Source organism: Cnephaeus nilssonii (genome assembly GCF_951640355.1).
Source record: "Cnephaeus nilssonii genome assembly, chromosome: 8".
Classification (NCBI taxonomy): Eukaryota; Metazoa; Chordata; class Mammalia; order Chiroptera; family Vespertilionidae; genus Cnephaeus; species Cnephaeus nilssonii.
This window is the reverse complement of record NC_137079.1, coordinates 7,649,086-7,675,681: the sequence shown is the minus strand read 5'-3', so window position 1 is coordinate 7,675,681 and position 26,596 is coordinate 7,649,086. Positions and strand designations below refer to the sequence as shown.

At 55.6% G+C, this 26,596-nt stretch overlaps 1 protein-coding gene across 1 annotated transcript in view; it reads right to left on the bottom strand.

Annotated features, from left to right (window-relative positions):
• Positions 1-463: 463 nt before the first annotated feature.
• Positions 464-26,596, bottom strand: part of WWC2 (WW and C2 domain containing 2) — a 131,853-nt gene continuing 105,720 nt past the window's right edge. Inside the window, 12 exon segments of the mRNA XM_079779211.1 lie at positions 464-1,376; positions 3,193-3,320; positions 5,888-6,114; positions 6,117-6,129; positions 10,025-10,117; positions 11,567-11,731; positions 13,066-13,264; positions 15,846-15,970; positions 19,995-20,159; positions 22,459-22,651; positions 25,501-25,587; positions 25,681-25,764. Of these exon segments, the coding sequence (XP_079635337.1) occupies positions 1,310-1,376; positions 3,193-3,320; positions 5,888-6,114; positions 6,117-6,129; positions 10,025-10,117; positions 11,567-11,731; positions 13,066-13,264; positions 15,846-15,970; positions 19,995-20,159; positions 22,459-22,651; positions 25,501-25,587; positions 25,681-25,764 (1,546 nt within the window). The 3' untranslated portion in view covers positions 464-1,309.

Genomic DNA, 26,596 nt, shown 5'->3' with positions numbered 1-26,596 from the left:
AGAACGTGTGTGTGTGTGTGTGTGTGTGTGTGTGTGTGTGTTTAAAGGGGCCTGTTCCTTTAAGATGATTTTTGCATCTCTAAAAAAAAAGCGTTTAGTTTGCTATAAAAGGTGGCTGGCCAAAAATTGCCTCTTCCAGTATTACAAACTGAGTATTAAATTGCATAGGACTATTTAAACGCCTTCATGCTGGTGGGCTACACTGGGGTTCCTTTTAGGGAGGGCCGGGCTGGGCCAGCTGAAATCCTACACTGGGAGACGCTGTAGGGACGCTGAGACAGCTCTACGCGTCCATCTGCAATGGCTTTTGAGACAAATGGCTTAGCCAATCCTTCAGGTTAAGTCTCCCAGGCACCCTCTTCTCTTTGCCTCCCAGCTCCTCCCCAAATAGACAGGATCCCCTCAATGAGGGCTGCAGGGAGCTGCTATGAAATGTTACAAATCTGTTTAATAAAGGACTTAATTTTTTTTTTTTGGCACCTTTATTCAATCAGGATACCCTTTCCTCTGTTCCTGGTTTCACCACACGGATGCCGATGGGTTTCCCTCCCCGTCCTCAGTGTCTGTCCTTAGGATGAGGGCCACCGCGTTCCTCTATCGACACCATCCCCACACCTCGGAGAGCCAGGCTCACACCTGAACGCCCCCCACCACCCTGCGGGGCAGGGGAGCCTGTTTCCGTGGCTGCAGGGCACCCTCCTCCCCGCCCTCGGGGTCAGAGGCCGCGAGGCCTTCGTGCAGCCAGGAGCCTGCTCCCAGGTCTGCATCGGATGTGCTTGATCTCAGCATTTGTTTTCTTTAGACAAACGAACAAAAAAAGACAAAAAAGACTCTGCCTTGAGGAAACAGGTGCTCCCGCATAGGTGACGGAGATGAACACAGCACCTGCTTCCGGGGGCCCTGGAGCGCTGCTCCGAAGCTCGTTCACGTGGAACTCGCCGCTCTCGAGTGCAAGACCCCGCGGGCCGGGCCAGCCTCCCGGCCGTCGCAGGGAAACCAGGAAGAGCAAGAGCCGCCTGTGCGGGTTCGACAGGACAGCCCTGGGCTCTGCCCGAGTCCATGTTTCCAACCACTCCTGCTGTACACATCTGGGTACCAGACTCGCCCGCTTTGGTTACCTGATTTTTCTTGCTTTTTATATGAGAATTATATTCAAAGTACTTTAAAATTAGCATGTCGGAATTCTGATGAGAAATAACAGCTCTTTAGAGTTGACAATTACACACCCTCCCCCAGACAGACCCACCAGACCACTGCTCAGTCTTTCCTCCCTAAGGGGCCGGGAGACGCTCATTTCCGCAGGACGCTGTCACACGTCGTCGGCCGGCAGCGATGGGATGCTGATCTTGGCTCGGGTGAAGTAGGCGATCTTCTCCCTAGGGTCAGGGCGAGGAACAAACACGCTCAGTGGGTGCTGGGCGCACTGCGACCAGCAGGAACGGTCCCGGCCTCCTGCGGCGTCCCCGGGAGCTCCGGTCCCAGGGAGACCTCTGCTAAAGTCAAGGGCCTCTGCCCTTCACGGTGGGCCAGGGACACCAGCTCTGGCTCCAGCCCGTCACCAGCAGACCACGCCCTCCCCGCAGACCGTGTCCATCGCCCGCAGACCACGCCCTCGCCCGCAGACCACATCCGTCACCCGCAGACCGCGTCCCTCACCCGCAGACCGCGCCCCTCGCCCGCAGACCACGCCCTCGCCCGCAGACCACATCCGTCACCCGCAGACCGTGCCCCGCAGACCGCGCCCCTCGCCCGCAGACCACGCCCTCGCCCGCAGACCACATCCGCCACCCGCAGACCGTGTCCCTCACCCGCAGACCCCGACAGTGACAGGGCCTTCCTTGCTGGTTCCCAACGTGAGGCAGCTTTTAAACCATCGGGGTCAGCCCAAGTAGAAGTGTTCCTGAACCCGGGAGGAGAGGGCTCAGAGGCTGGCACCCGAGGAAACTTTGCAGGAACCTCAGAGAGAATTCCGTGGTGCCGGGAACACTTTAAAACCAGGACGGCGCAGCTGCAGCCCCGTGAGCGCACCGTGCCTCCGAGGGAGAAGACGGGAACGCTGCGCCCGGGGCAGGACCAGCTGCAACCACCCGAGGGGGCAGCTGAGGAAGAGGCGGCTGGCGGCTCTCCAGAGGTCCGGGAGGGGAGCAGGGAGGCTTGGGGACCCTCTAGCTGCCAGACAGGAGCCCCCTGCCCTTCCCCACAGAACCTTCCCCCGGTACGCACCGTCCATCAGCACGCTCACTGAGCGGGTCTAGTTCGCGGACCCGCTGGGAGCCAGGAGGACAAGGCACCGCCCACCCGAGAACCACACGGTCTGGACGGGGAGCAGGTCGGGGGTGGAGGCCAGAACCAAGGTGGAAAGACCCCGGAAAAGAGACAGCAGGAAAGGAAGAGGGAAAACGTGATGGAAACTGGAGCGAGAGTCGTTTTGCGGTGTGAGGTCCTGGTGGTTTGTTCCGTTCCGTAAGAGAGAAGCGTGAGCATCGAGAAAGGCAAGCGGGCGTGGTCGGGATGCCGCTGAAGCCAGAAGGGCCGGCTGGACACGGGGACCCGGGAACGCGGCCTGCGGCGTTGGCTCGCGTGGGGCATCTGGCTGCTCGCTCAGCTGCCAGCCAGTGAGAGACCCTGCACGTAAGACTCCCGACTCCTCACTTCCCCGGGCAAACCCCAGACCAGGGACCCGGGCTGGCTCTTGGCTCCAAGTGAACGGCAGCCGGGGTGCAGTCAGCCGCCTGCACGCCAGAGCGCCCAGCCCTGCCCACCTCAGCATCTTTATCACCTGCCGGGGGGTAACGGGCTTGGATGGTAAGGAGTGGGGGAGAGTTTATAAACCTCTGTTTTGGGTTTAGCAGCAGCCAGGTCGTGCGATTTCCCTGCTGGGCTGCCTCCTGGTCCCACAGCACGGAGGGCGGACAGACCCTCTCTCAGCGGAGCGCCAGGAACCGACTCCTCACCATGGAGTCTGTGGCACAGACTCGTCTTTCAGAGTCTGAAGCCCACGTCGCCTCCCTGCCTTTCCCTCCGTCGGGCGCACCCCGCCGGCACCCCGCCAGCTCCTCTGGGCCCGGGAGGAGCAAAGGGAAACTCATCCGTCCCACCCGGGAGGAGAGGGTGGGGTGTCTCGCACCCTGACACTAAGGCCCAGGGCACTCCGAGGGGACCCTCCCCCACGTGCCCCGGGCGGCCGGGTACCTGAAGGACTGCACCTGCCGGGGCACCTTGCGGCTCTGCTCCCGCAGCCGACACACGTCCTTGGAGACCTGCCTCAGCAGCTTCTCCGCGTTCAGGTCCTGCTTCTGCTCCTCTTTGGACTGCTCAGCCTGGCACAGGAAGCGAAAACACAAACCCCCACACGACACGAGTCAGAGACGCCCAGAGGCGCCGCGAGGCTTCCAGGATGCGGGCACCTCAGCAGCCGGCGGGTGGAGCCGTCTCTCCACCGGGAGACACCACGGGCCAGGCCCTGCGGAGGGCGGCGGCCACGGATTCGGGGCTTGTTCGTGGCAGCGCACTAGAAACGCCCTGTTACCGAGGCAGGGTGACTGCTCACGCGCCTGGAAAACCTCAGAGCCCGCAAAGGGGAAATGAGAAGCTGCCACAGCAGCGTGTCCACGGAATGCCCACTGCTGACGTTTGGGGAAACACACTTGCACCCCCTTATTCGTGTTTTCAACCCCCTTTCTCTCTGTCTTAGCCGTTTATAAGCTGTTAACGGTAGACTTCACATTCCCAAAAGGTGACATCAGTGTACAGCTCAGAGAACGTCTACAGTCTGGACACCCCCAGGCCACCCCACCAGATGGGGAAACAGAACACCCCAATTCCCAGCCCCCTGCGCCCCCTCAGGGACCAGCCTGAGGTCACCAGCCCTGACTTCGAACAGCACGCCAGTTTGAACACCATGGCGGGCTTGTTTACAGAAACGCGAAGGTGTGAAGTCCTGCTCAGGTCTACAGTCGTAAACTCGAACCCAGCTGTGCAAACCTCTGACCCATGAGGGTTAGAGACTGCATCGCTTCTCCAGGATGGTAAAGTTGGTCAATGTCAACCAACCGTTTGGAGTTAGTGCTAATGCTGAATTAAAAGACTCGAGAGAGTGACGACGACGATGGTCATTAAGGTCACAAACACAGGACTAGGTCATTTCAGCCTTTAACGCCACACCCCGTTTTGCAGAAAGACTGCTGTCCTACAGGTTCCGCCCGGCCCTTCCCTGCCGGGAGCACTCTGGGGCCTGGGCTGTTAGTGCTGGGACCCACCTGCTGGCCTCTGCACCCTCGCCTGGGACGAAGTTCCACCACCCACTTTCCAGGCCAGGGAATGCCACTTCCTCCAGGAAGCCTTCCTGGCTCCTCTCCTCTAGCAAACCACAAGCCCTTTAAGGGCATGACGGTGTCTGATTACCCTGTTATCCGCTGTGGCATCAAACAGGAGACCTGCCATTCAACTCCCCGCTGAACAGACATTCCCTGAGATCCTATTGTATGTGAGGGTTCTTTCTCTCAGGTGGGATATAATACAGATATGTAATGGGTTTTGTTGCTTAAACTTTCTTTAAAAGTCATTGGTACCAGTTTGATCTCTGAAATTCATACGTTAAGTTTCTGAGTTCCATCTAGAATTAGTAGTGCTAGTCAGTTAAATGACTCAAAGTTTCACTAAAGTACCAGACACTATATGATTAAGAAATCGCTTTGGGCCAAAAAGAGGAGTTTATATTATGGACAGAAGCTTCTATTACATTTAAGGAGGCGACGAATCTATTTCAGATTTCCATCCGAAAGGGTTAAAAGAAAATAATGTTTTGGCAGTTGTAGTATTTCAGCTACGTGGAAAATTCTATTTGTATGTTATATATTGACAAGAGGCCCGATGCATGAAATTCGTGCAAGGGGCGTGGCCCCCACCGCCGCTGTGGCTTCATCTGGAAGGACAACCGGTCTAATTTGCATATTACACTTTTATTATTATAGATTATAGATGTAAACATATGCTCCTAATCTAAAATATAAACTCTACCCTTGAGAGAATAAACCAATGTCACCAATATGAAGGCTCTTGAACTTTTTACTTAGGAGGGAGACTAATGGAAATATTCCTTTAAAATACCCTGTTTTTAAATCGGTGATTTTCTATGCTGTTTTATACAGTTGTTTGTAGGATGAATGTGTGGAGGGAGAATGTGTGCAGCGTGACCTTCCTTGAAGGTCACAGAACGTGAAAACTCAGGAGCGTTAACATTAGCGGTACATCCACAGTGATGTGGCCACGCAATTTCAAACGCAAGCGACCACGTGTGTTAAAAGCTTTACTGTGTTTATCTGCCAAGTCTCATGTAGAGACGAAGGAAAACGCTGAGCAGAAGTGACGGCCCTGACTGGTTTGGCTCAGTGGACAGAGCGTCGGCCTGCGGACTGAAAGGTCCCAGGTTCGATTCGGTCAAGGGCATGTACCTTGGTTGCGGGCACATCCCCAGTGGGGGGTGTGCAGGAGGCAGCTGATCGATGTTTCTCTCTCATCGATGTTTCTAGCTCTCTATCCCTCTCCCTTCCTCTCTGTAAAAAAGCAATAAAAAAAAAAAAAAAAAAGGAAGTGATGGCCGCTGCCCTCGCTGCCATGCCCCCTGGGTCAGGAGGCCGGTGCCCAGAGCAGCAGCTGCGGGACGGGGGTGCGGAGCGGCGGGCGGGCACCTGACGGCACCGGGTGGAGGGACCACCCTCAGCCACATCCTGGCTTAAAAAGGCCACGACAGAAAGTGCTCCGAGTTGTAGCAGAGGAATTGAAGAGCCGAGCAAGCTGAGGAGGGAGCTGGCACCTCCCCATGGCGGCCTTGGAGGGATGGCTCTGCCCCCTCCTGCCCCCCCCTCCTCGCGCCCCGGGACTGCACCTGCTTCTCGGCCTCCCGCAGCAGCCTCTGGAACCGGTCGTCCTCCAGCACGCCGGGCGGGAGGTCCGTCTGCCCCTGGGCCTTCAGCTCCTCCAGCCGCTGCCGCAGGTCCCGCAGCGCCTGCAGCTCGTCGTTGAGGCGGCTCTGGCGCGTGAGCGAGGCCTGCAGGTCCAGCTCCAGGTCCAGGGACGTGCGCACCGGGCACTCCGGGGCCGCTCTCCGGAGACGGGCTGGCACACCGCCTGCGGGGTTGGAAACAAACCACCCAACACCTGAGCGCACGGCCCTCACCACCCGCCGCCCCGCTCCCGGCACCACCCTGAGCGCACGGCCCTCATCACCCCGCCGCCCCGCTCCCGGCACCACCCTGAGCGCACCGCCCTCACCACCCGCCGCCCCGCTCCCGGCACCACCCTGAGCGCACCGCCCTCATCACCCGCCGCCCCCGCTCCCGGCACCACCCTGAGCGCACCGCCCTCACCACCCGCCCGCCCGCTCCCGGCACCACCCTGAGCGCACCGCCCTCACCACCCGCCGCCCCGCTCCCGGCACCACCCTGAGCGCACCGCCCTCATCACCCGCCGCCCGCTCCCGGCACCACCCTGAGCGCACCGCCCTCACCACCCGCGCCCCGCTCCCGGCACCACCCTGAGCGCACCGCCCTCACCACCGCCCGCCCCGCTCCCGGCACCACCCTGAACGCACGCCCTCATCACCCGCCGCCCCGCTCCCGGCACCACCCTGAGCGCACCGCCCTCACCACCCGCCGCCCGCCTCCCGGCACCACCCTGAGCGCACCGCCCTCACCACCCGCCGCCCCGCTCCCGGCACCACCCTGAGCGCACCGCCCTCACCACCGCCGCCCCCGCTCCCGGCACCACCCTGAGCGCACGGCCCTCACACCCGCCGCCCCGCTCCCGCACCACCCTGAGCGCACCGCCCTCATCACCGCCGCCCCGCTCCGGCACCACCTGAGCGCACGGCCCTCACCACCGCCGCCGCTCCCGGCACCACCCTGAGCGCACCGCCTCACCACCCGCCGCCCCGCTCCCGGCACCACCTGAGCGCACGCCCTCATCACCCGCCGCCCCGCTCCCGGCACCACCCTGAGCGCACCGCCCTCACCACCCGCCGCCCCGCTCCCGGCACCACCCTGAGCGCACGGCCCTCACCACCCCGCCGCCCCGCTCCCGGCACCACCCTGAGCGCACCGCCCTCATCACCCGCCGCCCCGCTCCCGGCACCACCCCTGAGCGCACGGCCCTCACCACCCGCCGCCCCGCTCCCGGCACCACCCTGAGCGCACCGCCCTCACCACCCGCCGCCCCGCTCCCGGCACCACCCTGAGCGCACCGCCCTCATCACCCGCCGCCCCGCTCCCGGCACCACCCTGAGCGCACCGCCCTCACCACCCGCCGCCCCGCTCCCGCACCACCCTGAGCGCACCGCCCTCACCACCCGCCGCCCCGCTCCCGGCACCACCCTGAACGCACGGCCTCATCACCCGCCGCCCCGCTCCGGCACACCCTGAGCGCACCGCCCTCACCACCCGCCGCCCCGCTCCCGGCACCACCCTGAGCGCACCGCCCTCACCACCCGCCGCCCCGCTCCCGGCACCACCCTGAGCGCACCGCCCTCACCACCCGCCGCCCCGCTCCCGGCACCACCCTGAGCGCACGGCCCTCACCACCCGCCGCCCCGCTCCCGGCACCACCCTGAGCGCACCGCCCTCATCACCGCCGCCCCGCTCCCGGCACCACCCTGAGCGCACGGCCCTCACCACCCGCCGCCCCGCTCCCGGCACCACCCTGAGCGCACCGCCCTCACCACCCGCCGCCCCGCTCCCGGCACCACCCTGAGCGCACCGCCCTCATCACCCGCCGCCCCGCTCCCGCACCACCCTGAGCGCACCGCCCTCACCACCCGCCGCCCCGCTCCCGGCACCACCCTGAGCGCACCGCCCTCACCACCCGCCGCCCCGCTCCCGGCACCACCCTGAACGCACGGCCCTCATCACCCGCGCCCCGCTCCCGGCACCACCTGAGCGCACCGCCCTCATCACCCGCCGCCGCTCCCGGCACCACCCTGAGCGCACCGCCCTCATCACCCGCGCCCCCGCTCCCGGCACCACCCCTGAGCGCACCGCCCTCACCACCCCGCCGCCCCGCTCCGGCACCACCCTGAGCGCACGGCCCTCACCACCCGCCGCCCCGCTCCCGGCACCACCCTGAGCGCACGGCCCTCACCACCCGCCGCCCCGCTCCCGGCACCACCCTGAGCGCACCGGCCCTCACCACCCGCCGCCCCGCTCCCGGCACCACCCTGAGCGCACCGCCCTCATCACCCGCCGCCCCGCTCCCGGCACCACCCTGAGCGCACCGCCCTCATCACCCGCCGCCCCGCTCCCGGCACCACCCTGAGCGCACCGCCCTCATCACCCGCCGCCCCGCTCCCGGCACCACCCTGAGCGCACCGCCCTCATCACCCGCGCCCCGCTCGGCACCACCTGAGCGCACCGCCTCACCACCCGCCGCCCGCTCCGGCACCACCCTGAGCGCACCGCCCTCACCACCCGCCGCCCTGCTCCCGGCACCACCCTGAGCGCACCGCCCTCATCACCCGCCGCCCCCGCTCCCGGCACCACCCTGAGCGCACCGCCCTCATCACCGCGCGCTCCGGCACCACCCTGAGCGCACCGCCCTCCCGCCCGCTCCGGCACCACCCTGAGCGCACCGCCCTCACCACCCGCCGCCCCGCTCCCGGCACCACCCTGAGCGCACCGCCCTCCACCACCCGCCGCCCCGCTCCCGGCACCACCCTGAGCGCACGGCCCTCATCACCCCGCCGCCCTGCTCCGGCACCACCCTGAGCGCACCGCCCTCATCACCCCCGCCGCCCCGCTCCCCGGCACCGGGCTGGCGGCTCCTGGCTCCCGAGTGGCGAGCCCTGCCAGTGACGGTCAGCGGGTGTCACGCCCAGCGGAAGCTTTCCAGTGCGTGTTCAGTCTGCACGCTTCTTGCACCTGCTGCGTCCAGAGACGGGTCCCGAGTGAGGACCACAGCACAGGGCCCCAGTGAGCGCGTGCTGAGCGAGAGGCAGGCCTTCCCGGCTCCAACCTCAGGCTTTCCGTTACCACCACAGGGAGCCTGCTCGGCCCGCCCACTCGACGGCACGAAAACAAACACGTGTGCCCTTCGTTTCAGGACACGTACTCCCCCCGCGCTCACACCTGCTTTCATGCCTGTGAGTGCCGGCCGGAAGGCCGCGGGCGGCGGGGCTCAGATCTGACCCCTCCTCTAAGCGACGCGTCAATCCCGGCCCCTCCTCGGTTTCCCATCGTCTAATATCAGCTCTCACCCCCGCATGTCGGCTGTTCTTCCTGCAGCCAGTCTTATCGGTTTAATAAGAAATAACCTGAGTATGTATGAATGAATGTCTGCTGGGGGTCTGTAGGCAAAACCCTAGGGAGAGGACAGTGTGTGACCTTGAGGCGGAGTTAGAGGATGTGGGAGACTGTGAGGTGGGGACCGCAGTGCCACAGGACTCTGGGGAGGGGAGGTCAGAGTGTGACCTTGAGGAGGAGTTAGAGGAAATGGGAGACTGAGGTGGGGACCGCTGTGCCACAGGACTCCGGGGAGGGGAGGTCAGAGTGTGACCTTGAGGAGGAGTTAGAGGACATGGGAGACTGAGGTGGGGACCGCTGTGCCACAGGACTCAGGGCAGGGGAGGTCAGAGTGTGACCTTGAGGAGGAGTCAGAGGACATGGGAGACTGTGAGGTGGGGACCGCTGTGCCACAGGACTCCGGGGAGGGCGGTCGCTCAGCCTGGGCCGGACTGGCCTGGGGACAGGACTTCAAAGGAGGCCGGGTGAGACCATACGCAGGGAACAGGAGGGCATTCCTGCCTACAGAGCCGGCAGTGGGAATGGAAAATAGGAGATTCCTAACAGAAGCTGGACCATCTGACAGAAGAGAGAAGGGACTGAAACGTGAATATTCTGGCTCGAAGCTCTGGAACATCGGCATCCCTGTCATCACAGCGGCTTCACGCAAGAGCCCACGGGCCAGTCGGCGGCGACGCGTGGCAGCCAGGACTCCGGGTGGGGTAGGCCTGGGCTGGTGCTGACGGAATACGTACCCTTTTGACCCTCAAACTGCGCCGTTCAGTGGAGTTTCTCACAAACAGAGACTTTTTAGCCAGGGTTGAGCTGTCACTGTCACTTCGATTTAACTGGCAATAAAGGATAAAAAAAGAAAGTCACTGCATGACAGGCTGCTGACAAAGGGGCGTCCAGCAGATAAAGGGGTGGCGATAACAGTTCATCTCGGACAGAAAACCCTCCCCAACACGCTTTGCCCTGCTCCATTTTTTCTTAAATGACATACTCTCCAGGAATAATTTAAACAAGTGCCTTCTGGTGGCAGTTATCAGAAGTCATGGTTAAGATAACTGCACAGACTCTGACATAAAATGATCCCTTTTGTTTTCAGCTAATACGCAACATTTATTTATTTTCCCCGCAACATTTATATAATTTTATTTTTTTAAATTGATTTCAGAGAGGAAGGGAGAGGAAGAGATTAAAAACATCAATGATGAGAGAGAATCACTGATGGGCTGCCTTCTGCACGCCTCCTACTGGGAATTGAGCCTGCAACCCGGGCATGTGCCCTTGACCAGAATCGAACCTGGGACCCTTCAGTCCATAGGCCGATGCTCTACCCACTGAGCCAAACTGGCTAGGGCCCACAACATTTATTTTTAAAAGAAAAGCTGATGTTCAGGTTGGAGCTGTGACACAGTTTGCACAACGGAGACAACTCTTAGCCCAGAAATCCCATCCTCTCCCCGTCGCCGGCACCAGGGAGCTGCTGAAATGTCACCTCACTAGTGAAGGCCACTCGAACCTACTTAAACCTGCGCCCCTCGCCCTCAGCATCCCAGCCCCTCGTCTTCGCAGCCCCCGTCCCCATCCCAGACACATCGTGTCCACTGCTCATCGCTGGGCACGACCCACCAGGACGCAGCTCTGCAAGGGCAGAGCTTGGGTCTCTGGTTCAGACCAATCCCAGGGAGCTAGAAACATGCTTAGCAGCAGGTGCTAATACACACATCTGTTGGATCAAACGAACACACTTTAACAGTTTTCTAACCCATTTTTTAAACATTAAACCTATATTACTAGGAGTCATAAACTCCACTGGAAATAGAATTGGGTAAATTGGTATGAATCCCACAACCATTCGCCACAGAACTATGAATCTGATTCTGTGCCTAGCGCCATGACTAAAAGATGACTTTGTTCTAAAACCCAATTCACAGTTTTGGGTCCAGCAGGACCAACGTGGCATATAATGTACACAGAGATCTACAAAAGATAACCCGCAGATCACCTGAAGCTTCTAAATACAGACGGAAGTCCAAGTATACTTAGTAGCCAGATCTGCAATTTCACGTATTTGCCAAATAAATGGCCCTAGAGCCAATGAGACATTACATTTAGGAAATGGGGGGAACCCCAAAACCAAACTAAAACGAACCACAAGAGTGTGATATTTACGAGTATCTTAAAGAAACATTTCTAGCGGTTCATATCTGTGGTCGGAGTCTGAGATGCCCACCACATGTGCATGTCCCGGGCATGTCCCATGTTCCGCCTGGGCAGGGGCCGGTCCTTACCCGGCAGATGTACTGGCTGCGCTCCCCGGGCGAGAAGGTCTGCGAGCGCACGATCACGCTGCTCCTCACCAGGGGGCGCTGCCGCGCGCTCAGCCCACTGCGCTCTTTGGGCCGAACCGCCAGGCCAGCGTCCTCGGCCTCCTCTGTGTTGGTCTCCTTATCAACCTGCAACAGAAGGCCTTCGTCAGGAGCTGACACACGTGGACACATTCACGCCCCGTTCTTCCAAGGACACGAGAAAGACCTGACCTTACACTAGCGACCCATCTAGCACTCGGGCCTCTTCTGAGGGAAGGACCTCTCGACTCCTGATGGGACCCCAACCGACGACCCACAGAGCCGGTGGGTAGGGTGATACCTGTCCTAACAGGTTAGGCCTAAAGAGTGAAGGCTTCCATTCACAGAAGGTAAACGTGGCGCTATAAACAATTTTATCTGGGCACGCCTCATCATTAAATAGCACCCAACTGATTAGTGCTTTCTCCAGAATCTTACCTAATAATAGACAAGCATGTAAATTGACCGTACCTCCACTACGCCACCAGCCAATCAGGAGTGATATGCAAATTAACCCAACAAAGGTGGCAGTTAATTTGCATACACAGGTGCCGAGTGATGGGAGCGGGATGCTTGCATTGTCGTCATGGTGACGACGCAGGAATTCTGCCCCACCCCCGGCCTCTCAGGGCCTCTGGGCAGCGTGGGAAGGCGGGGCCAGAGCGGAAAGAGGCAGCTCCCTGAGTGGAAAGGGGCTGGGCCGGAGTGGAAAGGCGGTGCCGGCAGCCAGGGAAAGGAAAGCCCATTCTAGCACGAATCTTCGTGCATCGGGCTTCTAGTAAGTGATAAAGGTAATTAAACATGAAAATGAAATCTACTGTAAAGTTATAGGTTTACGTAGACTCTGCAATTACACGTATCCACCCACACGAAGTCTTCAGTCAGGGACATGCGGTACTGCTTTCTCAGGATAAAGGGATTGTCTAAGCTTGTTACAGCATCCCACGTTCGCCAGCATCCTCAAAGCCTGAAAATAATGGCCCCTCAACGTGTCTGCCACTTAACGAGCGCCTGTGCCCGGTCTGGTCCTCTGCCACCTCCAATCAGAACACCCTCCAAAGGCGTGAACTGTAAACGCTCACTGCATGTTTGAATGGAAGTAAACTTACAACATTTATGAAACTTAATACTATTAGGTCATCATCCCGGTGTTACCCAGGAAACTCTGAAAATGCTTTTAATGAACACTCACAGAGCAGTGACCAGATCTAAGTACCACTATTTACCTTCTCACAGAAAAGCTAAGTGGGGAATGAATCTTTGGGGCCCATTTAAAATTTTAAAGCATTTACGATGCTTCTGATAGCCAACTCCACCAATGCCTCTGGCGATCAGCTTCCGCAAAGCCCTGGTGTGGAGTTACACCCGAAGAGACAAACGCAGCCGACGGGGTGCCGGTCAGAGCCCTGCCTGGGGAGAGTGCAGCGGAAGGAAGTACTCACGAGGGTGGGCATTCCCGGAGGGGGCTGGCTGCCAGGGCCGTTGGCACAGCTGTTCTCTCCCCTCCTCGTGCCTTCAGCTGTCTCGGGCACACTCGGGCATGAGCTTAGGTCTCCCATACACCTGCTGCCCCCTGGCAACGCCACGTCGGCCTCTTCCTCAGCCACCACTTCGTCAGAGGCCTCTCTCAGCATCGCCAACCTTCGGAGAAACGAAACAAGACACACTTTAATCCCAGCCGACGTGTCCCAGCACAATGCAACCTGGGACATCCACCCGGCACCAGGACAAGGGACCTGGGCATGTCCACCCGGCACCAGGGCAGGGTACCTGGGCACGTCCACCCGGCACCAGGGCAAGGGACCTGGGCACGTCCACCCGGCACCAGGGCAAGGTACCTGGGCACGTCCACCCGGCACCAGGGCAAGGTACCTGGGCACGTCCACCCGGCACCAGGGCAAGGGACCTGGGCACGTCCACCCGGCACCAGGGCAAGGTACCTGGGCACGTCCACCCGGCACCAGGGCAAGGTACCTGGGCACGTCCACCCGGCACCAGGGCAAGGGACCTGGGACATCCACCTGGTGCCAGGGAAAGGGACAGCAGACACAGATCACGATCCAAGCCCTTTCTACTAAAATGATCGTGAAATATAAAGTTATCTCTAGCAATCGACAGCGAAGTCACCATAGTTAGGTACTAAAATGTCAAACTCATGAATGAAATTTGACCTAATTCCTAAAGATTAAAATAGAAATATACAGAAAATCAAATATTAAGGTTAGCCCCGCCATTTAAAAATATTGTCACTTCCTAGAATAAAACTCGGTGTTAGCTGTCCGTGTCTTGTAAGAAATTTTTTTAAATATATTTTTATTGATTTCAGAGAGGAAGGGAGAGGGAAAGATAGAAATATCATTGATGAGAGAGAATCATTGACTGGCTGCCTCCTGCACGCCCCACACTGGGGATCAAACCCGCAACCCAGGCCTGGGCCCTGACCGGAAATCGAACCATGACCTCCAGGTTCTTAGGTCAACACTCAACCACTGAGCTGTGCCGGCTAGGCCGTGTCTTGTAAAATTAATCGTACAATGGAACAGAGTGACTCTCTGCTAAGAGTGGATAAAGACATGAGGAATAAAAATACCCATGACCCCCTGTGCTCACGGTCCGCAGGGGTGGACCCCGTGGGAAGGGAGTTTTACTACTGAAATAACAGAAGACCCTTCAAGCCGTGTGACCTTGTCGTCAACAAAAGCCATGGCACGGGTTTGGGTGCTGTGGTAAGTGGGGGCTTTACAACACATATGTGTTCTGTACAAACTCCACTGACAGGAGAGCAGGAGCCCCGTGTGTTTAGAATGTCTCATGCTGGGTTGTGTTTCATGTTCTTAGAATGCGAACATTTTCTCTACTGGTAACGAAAAGCCGAGCTTTAATTGTGACTGGTGACCAACTGGCACAGACTAGACATGAAACGCCTAGTCACGAAGTGAAGTCGGTGGAGCTAGCAATGAATACTGTGAGTTGCAGATTTCTTTATGGTACATTCCAAGTGTATTTTTGAAATGCGTGTGAAACAAATTGCACTTTACATGCACAGGCAGGCTCATCATCTAAAGGAACCTTAATGAAACACGTCCTCACTCACATGTCCTTTGTGTGTGTGCTTTTGCAGTCTCTGATTTTATTCACTGTAAGGGCTTGTAATGAGAACCAAGTGCACCTGTACCTTCTGCCATCACTGCAGGACGCTGCGCCTGCCACGTGCCCATGATCTTATTTGTATCTTGTTATTCTAACTTGTAAAGAGTTTTCTACACACACACACGCACACAAATGCATGCTATATATGTGTACGCACATGTGTTAACAGTAGCTCGAACACTCTAAGTAATTATATATAAAAATTAATTCAAGTAATTTTCCATGTGTACTTACAAAGCAGATGTAGTCACTAAAATTGGTTTTTAGAGAAAACAGTACAAACCAAGAAAGATACCATTCTTCATACAGACCTGAATCCAGACAAAAGCTGTAATAACCAATCCCCCCCCCCAACCTTTTTTTAAAGGATGGGGTGTGAGTAATGAGATGAGATAGCAAAGGAAGGTAAAGGTGATAACAAATAGCGAAATGGCTGCTCAGAAGTCGTCCCCTAACATCTGACTGGACTCACCAAAGCCTGAATGGTACTTGCAGTTTAAAGGAAAAGAGCCAGTTTTTAAACTTATCTATAACGCCACAGTAAACCACTACACCTCTCAGAATCGATCGTTTGGACCTAGAGTTAAAAAAGCTCAGGAAATAGTGTTAAAATTACCAAAGATCTCGAGTCTCGCTGATGTGTTAACTTTGCTGACAATCTCCCATGACCCCCTTCCACCTCTAGGGACCGAGGACGCCGCTCCTCGGGGGGCAGCTCCCTGAAGCTACCCGCTGCCCCTGATTCCAGAATGAGGTCTGGTCCCACAAAGGTTTCCCTGAAAGTTTCTTTAAAAAAAAAAATTTTTTTTTAATTGATTTCAGAGAAGGGAGAGGGAACGAGAGATAGAAACATCAATGATGAAAGAGAATCATCCACTGACTGCCTCCTGCACACCCCCTCCTGGGGATCGAGCCTGCAACCTGGGCATGTGCCCTGGTCAGGAGTGGAACCGTGACCTCCTGGTTCATAGGTCGACGCTCAACCCGTGAGCCACAGGCCGGGCTGAAAGCTTCTTATGAGAAACGGAGCGTCCTCCCTGAGCTCCCACCGGCTCAGGAGGGCAGGCCTTACCAATCTCCCTCCGGACCCCGGAGCTCTTCCCCCGGCCCTGCTTCTTCGTCGTCTTCTTGTGCTAATTCCTGTTCCACGGCCAGCAGCTCAGCCGACGTTCTTGCGAGTAAGGCTGACACTGCATCCTGGGGAGAGTGAAACAGATGGCCATGAACAGACGCCCTTCCGGAAATAAGGGAGACACTCATCAGGTGGGACTTCCAGCTGTGAAGAGGGAGCCGGACTCGACCCGATTCTCCTGCTGAGAATATGCAAGATGAACAGAATAAAACCAACAGAAACTCCAGGTGTTTTAAAGCGATGGAGAGCCACCAAGGCTATGGGGACCAGAGGGCCAAGGCCCTGGCCGAAGGGGAATGCAGGCAGGCGGACCGACCACCACTGCACTCTTTTCCCGGGGAAGTGGGGGGGCACGTGCCAATTCCGGTGGGAGGCACTCAGACCAACAGACGGTGCTGGCAGCACGCGAGGGACCGGAGAAAGCGACTCTAAAGTGAGCCCAGTTCCTGCAGTTCCCACAGAGGCACCTCCAACGTGCAAGCAAGGAGCTGAGAAACAGCAACACCCAGCAGCTGGAGGCATGCCCGTCAGCTCGCCATCCTGGGGAGAGGAAAACGGGGACTGCGGTTCCCCCCCCCCCCCCTTGTGAGCTGCCTCCAGGAGAAGAGCACCCCTCTCTGGAGGAGGCCTGCACCAGAGCCTCCTTTCACACGTGACACCCAGCACCACTGACCACAGACCGCGACCGAAGCCGAGAGAAACAGCAGGCCAAAGAGGCAGACTCCCCGGTGATCTCCACACGGCGTGACTCAGAGCAGAAGTTTGTAACTTCACAATTAATATGTTTAAGAAAGCAGAGGAAATGATGGAGAACTTCACTAGAATAAACACACACACAAATCATATGAGCACATCAGAGTAAAACTGCTGGAAAAAAACCCTAAATCTACTAACATATGAAAAGGATTATACACCATGACCAAGTGGGGATGCAAGATGGGCTTACTACCTGGAAATCAATAAACCATATGAATAGCATGCAGGACAGAAACCCCATGATCACCTCAATCAATGCTGAAAGCTCCTGTCCCACCCAACAACCTGTAAGGATAAAGACACTCAGCCAACCAGGAGGAGGGCTTCCCCAGTCCGAGGAAGGGCATCTACAAAAACCCACCGCAAAATCCCACTTAGCGGCAAGAGACGGCAACTCCCCGCGAAGGTCAGGCACAGGACAAGGAGGCTCTCCCCACTTCTCCCAGTACTGCGCCGGGAGCTCCAGCCAGGGAAACGAGGCAAGAATCAGAAACACAAAGTGACTGGGAAGGAAGAAGCAGACGAACCCTGTTTTCAGAAGATATAATCTTATGCATAGAAAATCCTAGGGAATCCACTAAAAAACACTATTAGCACTAATAAATGAGTTCAGCAAGATCGCAGGATACAAGATAAGTAGATAAAAATTAATTATGCAACGAGTAATCTGAATATGTAATTAAGAAAACAGTTCTATTTACAAGAGCATCAAAAAGAACAAAATTAACAAAAGAAGTATAAACTGGGTCTCTGACAAATACGAAACCGTGTTGGAAGAAATTAAGGAAGACCTAAGTAGATGGGAAGACATCCTGTACTCACGGATCAGAAGACGAACACTGTTAAGGCAACAATGCCCCCAACTGACCTACTGACTCGGTGTAGTCTCTATCAAAACCCTATTTTTTTTGTGTGTGGAAATTGATAAACTGGTGCTAAAATTCATATGGAAATGCAAGGGACCCTGAACAGCCCAAACCATCTTGAAAAAGGAAAACAAAGTGTGATGACTCATACTTTCTGATTTCAAAATAATTACTAAACTACAGTAATCAAAGCAGTGTGGTGCTGGCCTAAGTACAGACATGTAGGTTAGTGGAACAGAATTGAGAGTCCAGAAATATAAATGCTCACACTTACGTTCAATTGATTTGGGCAAGATAATTCAATGGGAGAAAGAGTAGTTGTTGGTTTTTCTTTTCAATAAATAGTGTTAGGACAATTGCATGCCCACATACAAAAAGAATGAACCTGAACCCACTTGTTACATCACACATAAAAAAACAAATGAATCAGAGGCCTAAAAATAAAACTAAACTTTAAAACTCTCAGAAGAAAACACAGGAGTAAATCTTTGTGATGTTAAGTTTGGCAAAGCCTTCTTAGATATCACATCAACAACATACGCAATAAAAGAAAAAAATATATACAATTTGATTTTTATCAGAATTGAAAACTTGACTGCAAATAAAACCATCAAGAAAATGAAACGATAACCCACAGCATGAGAGAAAATATTTGCAAATCATTTACTGGATAAGAGACTTCTATCAAGAATATATGAGGAATGCTCATAACTCAATAATAAAAAGATAAAATAACCACATTTAAAAAGCAAACAAGGGATCTGAATAGACAGTTCTCAAAAGAAAAAAAAAGACATACTAATGACCAGCCATGAAAACATGCCCCACATCTTAGTCATTAGGGAAATGTGAATGAACCCAGCCATCCCCCTTCCTCCCCACTAGCCTGGCTGGAGGGAAGACAGATTAACCTCATGGGCGAGGCAGTGGGGAGCGAGCCTCAGACCGTGCTGGCGAGAACATAAAATGGGGCAGCCACTTTGGAAAACAGTTTGTTAGCCCCTCAACACGTGAAACATAGAATTATGTCCAACATTTGACCCAACCATTCCACTCCTAGGTATGTCCCCCCCATAAATGAAGACACACGTCCATGTAAGTTGATACAAATGTTCATAGCAGCATTATTAGTAAGAGTAAAAAAATAGCAACCGCCCAAATGGCCATGAGTTGATGAACAGATAAATAAAAGGTGGGAGATCACTACAACCGAGTATTACTTGGAAATAGTATTACGTGGACAAAATAATACGTTACTTTATGGATGGATCTTGAAAACGGTATGCTAAGGGAAAGAAGACAGTCACAAAAGAACAAACACTGTGTTACTCCATGTATATGGAGTGTCCACAATTAACGTACTTTCCTGCGTATAAGACGACTGGGAGTATAAGATTTTCCTGGGTTAAAAAGCCGTTTTATATGCTGGAAAATACGGTATATTGGACTATATTGATGGGATTAGATATAATGGACTAGATATATTGGAGGCATATAAGATGACTTTTTAACCCAGGAAAATCTTATATGCCCGTCGTCTTATACGCCGGAAAATACGGTAACTAATCTATAGAGACGGAAGGGAGATGAATGCTTGTCTTGAGTACAAGGGTCGGAACTGGGAGTGACTGTGGGCTAAAGGCGACGCGGCTCCTTTTGGGAGGATGCGATGTTCTAATGTTAGGCGTGGTAAGGAAGGCTGTGAATCAACTAGAAACGACTGGACTGTGTGGTCCCGAAGGGGAACCGCATACTTTGAGTGGGTGGGCTGTGTGGTACGTGACTCATCCGGCATAAAGCTTATTGAACAGCTTGCACTCGGGGACATGATGGGAGCGTTCTGGCAGCCTGAGCGTCGACCACGAAGCCGGTGTGTCACGTGGGCTCTCCCACACGTCTGTCTCCCTCCGCCGCCCACCAGTGCCCACGGGTCCTGCGCAGATGAACAACTGAGCTCTGGGCTTTAACCATCTGCCTCAGGCTGAGCGGGGTCTTCCCTCACAGACAGTCTGACTTAATGTGACTCAGCAGCAGCCACAGATGCCACGTTCTGCGAAGTGGTGAAGTATGACTATTGGTGACAACGCACTTTGTAATAGAAAGCATTTGTGGAGCTCGATGTTACAAACGGAAGCTAAGGTTATATTTTAACCTTTGCAAAAAATGTAAGTTTCAAATGTATAACTTGACAGTGAACACCATGTGTAAAAATATAAACTTAAATCAAAAGGTTGCTCATGTCACCCAAAGCTACGTGCCTCCACGTCAGGTGATAGTTATGGGAGGAAGTGTGAGCAGAAACAAGCGATTCTTTTATCAGCTTGAAACAGCGGGAGATGATCTTTCCTTCTTTCAGGAGGCGGGAGGAAGGAAGGATAGCGAGGGAATAAAGCACGCTGGCATCACAGCTTCTGTCCCGTGTTGGCTTATTAAACCGCAATGACTTTCTTCTCTCATTCTGACTCACCAAGTCTATGGGCTCCACCAATGGCTGGCTCGGCTGGAATACCGAATCCTCGTGTTCTTCTTCGTTCGTTTTGGGAGGCATTTGCTTAGAAGGAAGCAGATTATACCACAGAGTGAAAATCTCACTGGAAAACGGCAAATCGGCCAGACTGATCTGAGTTCCAGCCTATGGGAGGTGAGAGGAAAAAGAGGAGATAAAGTGTTTAAATCCATATTTGCTCCTGATATAATTCAGATTATGGGGCAAGCTTGTTTTAGGATTAAAAAAAAAAAAGCAATAATCATGATATAAAGCATTACATTTTTTAAAAGCCTGAAGATGTCTTATGTTTTCAGGTGTGACTGAATAAGAAATGATGCCAATCTAAAAGCCAACTCTGACCCAGTCGGTGTGGCTCGGTGGTTGAGCGTCGACCTATCAACCAGGTCACTGGTTTGATTCTCTGTCAGGGCACATGCCCGGGTTATGGACTTGATCCCTAGTGTGGGGCATGCAGGAGGCAGCAGATCAATGATTCTCTCTCATCATTGATGTTTCTATCTCTCTCTCCCTCTCCCTTCCTCTCTGATATCAATTAAAAATATTTTTATAAAATATTAAAAAAGTAAAAGCCAATTCTGGGATTGTTTTGTGAGATACTATTTTGCCACAACCTAATGACTAAGCATGCAACATTTTGTAAGTGTGAAATTATTATTTTTTAAAAAGTTTAAAAATAAAAATACAAATGCCTACGTATAAACCATAATACATCTTATGTTATGAGTGATCTGATTATTATTTACAAAAGTCCATTATCTACTGAAAAATGTAAAAACTAACAAATAAAAAACTCCATTGTGGTTCTTAAATGAGAAATTAGAAAAAATTTTCTTTAACTAAATTAGTAGAATGTAAAAAAAAAAAAAAAAAGGTTAAAAGCTTTTATATTTCACCAAATCACACTTATTAGCCAGGATCTAAATTAAACTATCATTTTATAAGAAGGTCACTTAACATATTTATTAACCTTACGGAGCTGCTAACACATATATTTATACTAAGCCTTTCTGACAGCCTAATTAGTCTATCTTTGCTTCTTGCTTTTTAAAATATTTTGTTAATCCTCACCCGAGGATATTTTTTCATTGATTTTTTAGAGAGTGGGAGGGAGGGGGACAGACAGAGAAAGAGAAACATGGATGTGAGAGAGGCACATGGATTGGTTGCCTCCTGAACATGCCCAACCAGGGCCGGGATGGAGCCTGAAACCGAGGTACGTGCCCTTGACTGGAATTGAACCCTGGATCCTTCAGTCTGTGGGCCAGCGCTCTATCCACTGAGCCAAATCAGCCAGGGCATCTTTGCTTCGTTCTAACTGTCTTCATTGTCAGACAATACCAGGTATTTTTGTAGACAGACAAGATATTAACCAGAGATCTTTCACTCTCTTCCACTTCGTGCGTCTGTGTCTCCCCTGTCCTGCAGAGAAGGGCTGGGTGAGAGACCCACCGTTCACCTAGCGCATTTGAGCACCGCGTTTTACTGGTGTGGAATGGCTGTCTGGTATGACGCACACAGTGCGTTAAAGTCGCTGTCAGCTGTACGCAGTCTTCCGCTTTAGCGTTTAAATATCATATTTACCTAACTAACAGCGCACTTATCTTCCTCGATGCTCTGTTACCAGGCCGGGAGAGTGAGCCGAACACAGGGACTCTATACTCAGTGTCTTGCTCAATTTAAGTTTGTGACAGTGACTTATGTGTGGGGTTATTTGGTGGCTGTATGTTACCTCTCTCTGCAGTTCTTTATTGAAATCTCATGGCCCGATGCACGAATGAAGATTCGTGCAGAATGGGCCTTCGTTCCCCTGGCTGCCGGCACCGCCTTTGCTCCGGCCAGAGCAGCCTTTCCACTCCGGCCCGGAGCCGCTTTTCTGCTTTCCCATGCTGCCCAGAGGCCCAGAGCGGCTGGGGTGGTGCGGAATGCCTGCGTCCTGCCCCATCCCCGGCTGCTCGGTGCCTGTGTATGCAAATCAACCCACCATCTTTGTTAGGTTAATTTGCATGCTCACTCCTGATTGGCTGGTGGGCATTGTGAATGTATGGTCAATTAGCATATTACTATTTTATTAGGTAAATAGGGGCAACCATACCTTTTTTATAAAAGTGATGAGGTCTTCATGAGATACTATGTACAGAGCACCCAGCACAAGACTCGTACTGAGCAAACATGCTCCAAGGTGACAGTCAGACAGAGGTCAAAGGGTGGAAAGGGAAAGCAGCCTTTAGAGAGTCACCATGCAGAGGCAGAGGTCAAAGGTGTGGAATAAGAGAACGGAAACCTGAGATCATCCTTCACATGGAAACCGCGACAGCCCCGTGTCCGGGGCACTGGGCGGGTTTGGGTGACGTCGGGGCTGGCCCACGGCAATAGAAACACAGGGATGTCCGGGCGAGGGGGGTGCGGGAGCAGGGCCACCCACCAGGCACTCCTCCGTGCGGTGCGCGCGGGCGCAGCACAGGTCCACCCGCAGCGTCTTCTGCTGCAGGGCCGCCTGCGAGATGGCCACGCGGAACATGTCGTTGAACAGAAGGGGTTCCGTGGCCGGGTGCACCTTCGTTCGGAACAGACAGCTGACGTCCGTGGAGGAGGGCAGCAGAGCGACCCTGAAATACCTGCAGAGACGGGAGAGCAAACGACTCAGGGCTCTGCAGCCACGGCGGGTTCACGGCGCCTGAAACTATCCGCGGAGAGACACGGGGGCGGGGCCATCGCCACGTGGAGCCCTGCGGCCGTCCTGGTCCTGGTCCTGGTCCTCCCGCTCAGCGACACGGCCCTGCTCCCAGCCGCCCGCCCACCCGCCCGCCCGCGCCACCAGTGCCCAGCACAGGCCCCGGCCCGCCACCCCCCCTCCCCGGGCCCCAGCCCTCCACACCCCCCGGGCCGCAGCTCTCCACGCCCCGGGCCCCAGCCAGGGCACATGGCAGGAAGGCGAAGGCAGACAGCACCAGGGGACAGACATGCTGAACGTCCCACCCGCCCAGGTACAGCCCACTCCACTGTGAGTGATTTCTGAGCCTGGGGCGTCGGGACACTAGGTGATGTGGTTCCGAAGAGCATCGTCCTGAGTCCTTAACGAGAGACGGCGGTCAGCACGTCCCCGGAATTGTCCTGCCAGAGGAGAAGGCCCAGGAGCATTCTGGGACAAAGTTTAAAACAGATGGACTTCCACAGCCCAGGCTAGCATCTCAGAAGTATCAGAAATGACAGCCTGTTAGACGATGCTTTGCAAAATTCAGAAGCTAGAGAGAAATAACGTGTAATGCGACCTTAAAGTAACTTTCCCGAGCACACATTATATAGGACTCATGACTCTAGGAAACAGCACGAGGTACTTCCTTTTAAATCCCAGGAAGAGAACACCCACCGAGCCCCCCGCCCACGGCCAGGCCTGTGGATGCTGTTCTAGGAGCTGCCCTCCACGATCCACTCTGCAGACGCACATGCGTGTCCTAGGAGCTGCCCTCCACGATCCACTCTGCAGACGCACATGCGTATCCTAGGAGCTGCCCTCCATGACACACTCTGCAGACGCACATGCGTGTCCTAGGAGCTGCCCTCCGCGATCCACTCTGCAGACGCACATGCGTGTCCTAGGAGCTGCCCTCCACGATCCTCTCTACAGACGCACATGCGTGTCCTAGGAGCTGCCCTCCGCGATCCACTCTGCAGACGCACATGCGTGTCCTAGGAGCTGCCCTCCGCGATCCACTCTGCAGACGCACATGCGTGTCCTAGGAGCTGCCCTCCGCGATCCACTCTGCAGACGCACATGCGTGTCCTAGGCGCTGCCCTCCGCGATCCACTCTGCAGACGCACATGCATGTCTAGGACGCACATGCGTGTCCTAGGAGCTGCCCTCCACGATCCACTCTGCAGACGCACATGCGTGTCCGAGGAGCTGCCCTCCACGATCCACTCTGCAGACGCACATGCGTGTCCTAGGAGCCGCCCTCCACGATCCACTCTGCAGACGCACATGCGTGTCCTAGGAGCTGCCCTCCACGATCCACTCTGCAGACGCACATGCGTGTCCTAGGAGCTGCCCTCCACGATCCACTCTGCAGACGCACATGTGTGTCCTAGGAGCTGCCCTCCACGATCCACTCTGCAGACGCACATGCGTGTCCTAGGAGCTGCCCCTCCACGATCCACTCTGCAGACGCACATGCGTGTCCTAGGAGCTGCCCTCCGCGATCCACTCTGCAGACGCACATGCGTGTCCTAGGAGCTGCCCCTCCACGATCCACTCTGCAGACGCACATGCGTGTCCTAGGAGCAGCCCTCCGCGATCCACTCTGCAGGCGCACATGCGTGTCCTAGGAGCTGCCCCTCCACGATACACTCTGTAGACGCACATGCGTGTCCTAGGAGCTGCCCTCCACGATACACTCTGCAGACGCACATGCGTGTCCTAGGAGCTGCCCCTCCACGATCCACTCTGCAGACGCACATGCGTGTCCTAGGAGCTGCCCTCCACGATACACTCTGCAGACGCACATGCGTGTCCTAGGAGCTGCCCTCCACGATCCACTCTGCAGACGCACATGCGTGTCCTAGGAGCTGCCCTCCACGATACACTCTGCAGACGCACATGCGTGTCCTAGGAGCTGCCCCTCCACGATCCACTCTGCAGACGCACATGCGTGTCCTAGGAGCTGCCCTCCGCGATCCACTCCGCAGACGCACATGCGGCCTGAGGAAGGGCGCGCGGCTGTGTTACGTGCACGTTGATCATGGACTTCGGCGCGGGAACCTGCGGGTCCGGGCTGCTGCCGGGGCGGGGTGGGCAGAAACCGTTCCCTGCCCCGGGGACTGGCGAGGAGAGAGCTGGGCCGGGGAAGCGTGTGCTCCTTCTCCAGACCTCATGCGCCTGTACCAGCGGCCTCACTAACCACTACGCATCCTAAGACGTTTCCTTGGAAACTGGTTCTTCTGGGTTAGAGCCAACGGCACAGGGGAGAGGAGGGGGTGCTTTCCTCTGTCTGCGGGGCTCCCCTCCAGCCTGCGGTCAGCAGCCCCCACAAACGCTGGCCGCTGCGACCAGGCCCACTCTGCAGGCGATAACCCGCAATCAACAGCGAGTCCGGACGTTGGAGGAAAAGGAGCTGTTTTAAGGCCACGCCATCCTGTCGCCGTCTTTGGCGGCCGTTTTCTGGGTCAAGATCAAGGCTAAGCATCGCAGCTCCTGCCACTCGCAGCCAGCATTTTACAGAGTTTCTGCTTGAAAAGTGAGATAGAAAGTCCTGGCTCCTGTTCTTCATAATGAGTCGGTTGAATAACCATCAAAACCCCAAATGCTTTTCCGCATTCTCCCTGTCTCTGGTCTGGATCTGCTGCTGGTAGGTCGGGCGGCCCGGCTCGGTGCCGGCCACACCTCCCCCGGAGGGACCGCGTGGTGACAGTGTAAATGTCACCTGTGGGGTTTGATGGCCGCCATTTGCTCTTCACTGATCTTACTTACACTTTTGAAGTATGAGGTATCAGGAAGGCATGAAGATTCCGGAGTTGTGCTATAATCACCATGAAACTGGCCCTTTTCCCGTCGTATCTGTGGAAAGAGAAGCGGATGAAGCGGGGAGAGCCCAGGCCGGTGGTCCCCGCACTGAAGGCTAGGCCGCCCCTGCCCGCGCACAGCCTTTACCTGAGCCCGATCTGCACCTGCGCCGTCTCCATGACGACGCCAGCATCCTCTTCACCGTAGGCAACGTCCCCCACTTCACTGGGCCTGGGAACCGGAGACGGGGCGCAGGAGAGCGGCTCATTACGGGGAGCTCGGTGGTGCGGTTACCGTCTGCCCCTGGGCCACCCGAGTGAAAACCCCATTCCCAGCACCCCTCCCCCGGCTGACCCCGGGCGCTCACCCAGCTCTCCCTCACCTTGTCGAGAGGGTCTGTCTCCGACCCTTTAGGGGAACGGCTTTCTGGTGCCTCCCTGGGGTGCACTGCACCCCTGCCCACGTTCCCAGCTCCCGAAACCTCCTCGGGAGCTGATGGCCACGCAGGTGGCCAGCCCCTCAGCATTCCCATCCAAGTCAGGTTAGGAGATGTATCCGAGGAAGGACAGCCCCTGCTCGTCCCTCCCTGGCTGACGTGTCTGTCCCTGCCTGGCTGACATGCTGATCCTGTGACATGCCTATCCCTCCCTGTGACATGCTGCCCCTCCCTGTGACATGCTGTCCCTGTGACATGCTGTCCCTCCCTGTGACATGCAGTCCCTCCCTGTGACATGCTGATCCTGTGACATGCCTATCCCTCCCTGTGACATGACTATCCCTCCCTGTGACATGCCTATCCCTCCCTGTGACATGACTATCCCTCCCTGTGACATGCCTGTCCCTCCCTGTGACATGCAGTCCCTCCCTGTGACATGCTGTCCCTCCGTGACATGCTGATCCTGTGACATGCCTATCCCTCCCTGTGACATGTTGCCCCTCCTTGTGACATGCTGATCCTGTGACATGCTGTCCCTCCCTGTGACATGCCTATCCCTCCCTGTGACATGCAGTCCCTCCCTGTGACATGCTGTCCCTCCCTGTGACATGCTGCCTCTCCCCGGCT